Source organism: Dioscorea cayenensis, chromosome 6 (genome assembly GCF_009730915.1).
Source record: "Dioscorea cayenensis subsp. rotundata cultivar TDr96_F1 chromosome 6, TDr96_F1_v2_PseudoChromosome.rev07_lg8_w22 25.fasta, whole genome shotgun sequence".
Classification (NCBI taxonomy): Eukaryota; Viridiplantae; Streptophyta; class Magnoliopsida; order Dioscoreales; family Dioscoreaceae; genus Dioscorea; species Dioscorea cayenensis.
In genome coordinates, this window is record NC_052476.1 from 714833 (window position 1) to 716849 (window position 2017).

Genomic DNA, 2017 nt, shown 5'->3' on the forward strand with positions numbered 1-2017 from the left:
ATATTGAGTGAGATACGTTTTGGTCACTTCCATTTGTTTGGTTCATGAGTGATGATTATGAAGTCTCAACTTCAACACTTCCAGTGTGTTTGGTTGATATGGAAGTGTGTATATAATTACCACTTTCAAGTGATGGTGAGATTACCACCTATAACATGTAGTTACATAATTGTAATTATTATGGAAACATAATTTTATCTTTTAAATACTCATACATATTAAAAGCATTATTTATATCATTTTTATACAATTTGATATTTATTTATATTAAAAACATTGCATTAATTATGGATAAATAATTTTATTTCGTTAAATATTTATATATATTATACATGAAATTATTGGTTAACAAATTAATTAACCACCACAACTTGGTTAATAAATTAATTAACAACAAATATACATAAATAATATTTGTAATCCTTTTATTTATAATTAATGGGAGAGAAAGGGAGCATGTGCAAACAATTTGTTCATCTCCACATTAGCAACAACATACATATAACATTAGAAAATATGAATAATTTAACACAAAGAAACAACATGCATACAAGTCTTCAACATTAGAAAATACGAATAGGGTAACACAAATAGTCTAACACAAAGAAACAACATCCATAAAAAAAAGTCTACAACATTAGGAACAACATCCAACAATCCATGACAAAGAAAATACAAATAGTCTAACACAAAATATATGGTCCTCTCCACATAATATCAAGCCATGTGGGAACTCACAAACCTCTCAATCCAAGCTTTTCTCATGTCCAATGTTTTTTCTATGAACTTCCTACCTTGTCTTTCATTATCATCAAGGTATTCAAACACAACGTCTAATATATTAGAGTCAAATCCATCGACTTCATGCACCCGCTTGTAGATCAATGTTGTCATGGGTGAAGGGTTTTCAATTGCTCCAACCATCCTATTAACTGCACTTATCAAGTCTGTCATAGAATTTCCATCAACTTGTACATTACCATTACCTCTTCTTGGTGGCCGTTGAGGTCTAACAGCAGTAGTAGCCGGGCTACCGTTACCATTATCTTCATTGTTTGTAGGTATATCATTTGTGTGATCTTCTAACTCTAAATCTTCTTCCTCATGTAAACCCTCCTCGATATTCCCAAACATAGAGGTCGCATATGTTCCAGTAGCGCTATCGTCTCCACAAATGATGCATAATCCATCATAGTTCTTCAATGGCCTATTAATATAAGGTATTGCCGCTGGATGTGCCTGCATTATTTAAATTCAGTAAGTGTAGTTCATTATCAATGTAGTTCATTATATACATATATTATTTAATGGGCATAATTTAATTTTAATTAACTTACTTCCGTGTATGCTTGGTATACTTCAGGTGGTAGAGTAATTATCTTTTCTGCATCATTCCATCCGGGCGCCACTCGACTCCTTTGCTTTCTTAATCTCGAATATCTTGTCTTCGAGTGTTTTGTAGTGGTTTTCAACATTTTCAGCAGTGAAATCAGTCTTAAACTTGGCATTAACAGCATTGGCAGCATAGACAAATGCTGGCTTCTTGAATGTCTTGTCACATTTCAACCCCTTGTTAACCTGTTCCACAAGTACAGGGATTAGGAAGTCATCATACTCGGCTTTCCAGCGTTTATTTGGAGTGCCACGCCGCGCACGTGCTCCTGATGAGGAACCAATCCCAGCCATACCATCATCCATCTCTTTGTAAACCAATAATCTTTGCCACTCCTTAAAATGCGATCCATGTGCCGCTTTCTAGTCAAGTCTCTAAACATAGAGGGTTCCACAAGTCTACGTGTAGTACGTATCCGTAATTGTTTGTTGATAATCCAAACAACAACTACCATCATCGTGAATGTGGCGGCGTACACTCTTGCTTTTGGGTTTGAGATCCAACCATCCATCTATATTAAAAGCAATTATTTGAAAAAAAAAACTCAATTCAATGATTTAAAAGTTATCTAACTTCAAAGCATTAAAAGTTAGGGAAAAAAAACTTGCCATTAATTGCATGAAT

The 2017-nt window shown here is 33.9% G+C and overlaps 1 protein-coding gene across 1 annotated transcript; it reads right to left on the bottom strand.

Moving 5' to 3' along the window:
* Nucleotides 1-553: 553 nt before the first annotated feature.
* LOC120263797 lies at nucleotides 554-1422 on the bottom strand. The gene is made up of 2 exons (XM_039271775.1): nucleotides 1338-1422; nucleotides 554-1239 (listed from the first exon to the last, which is right to left on the bottom strand). Exon 2 carries the CDS (start codon nucleotides 1132-1134, stop codon nucleotides 718-720), a length of 417 nt encoding a protein of 138 aa, XP_039127709.1. The 5' UTR covers nucleotides 1135-1239; nucleotides 1338-1422; the 3' UTR covers nucleotides 554-717.
* Nucleotides 1423-2017: the final 595 nt, after the last annotated feature.

What these genes read in the sequence shown, in the direction of transcription:
- LOC120263797 (XM_039271775.1), bottom strand. Translation starts at nt 1,134, where the DNA reads ATGTTTGGGAATATCGAGGAGGGTTTACATGAGGAAGAAGATTTAGAG.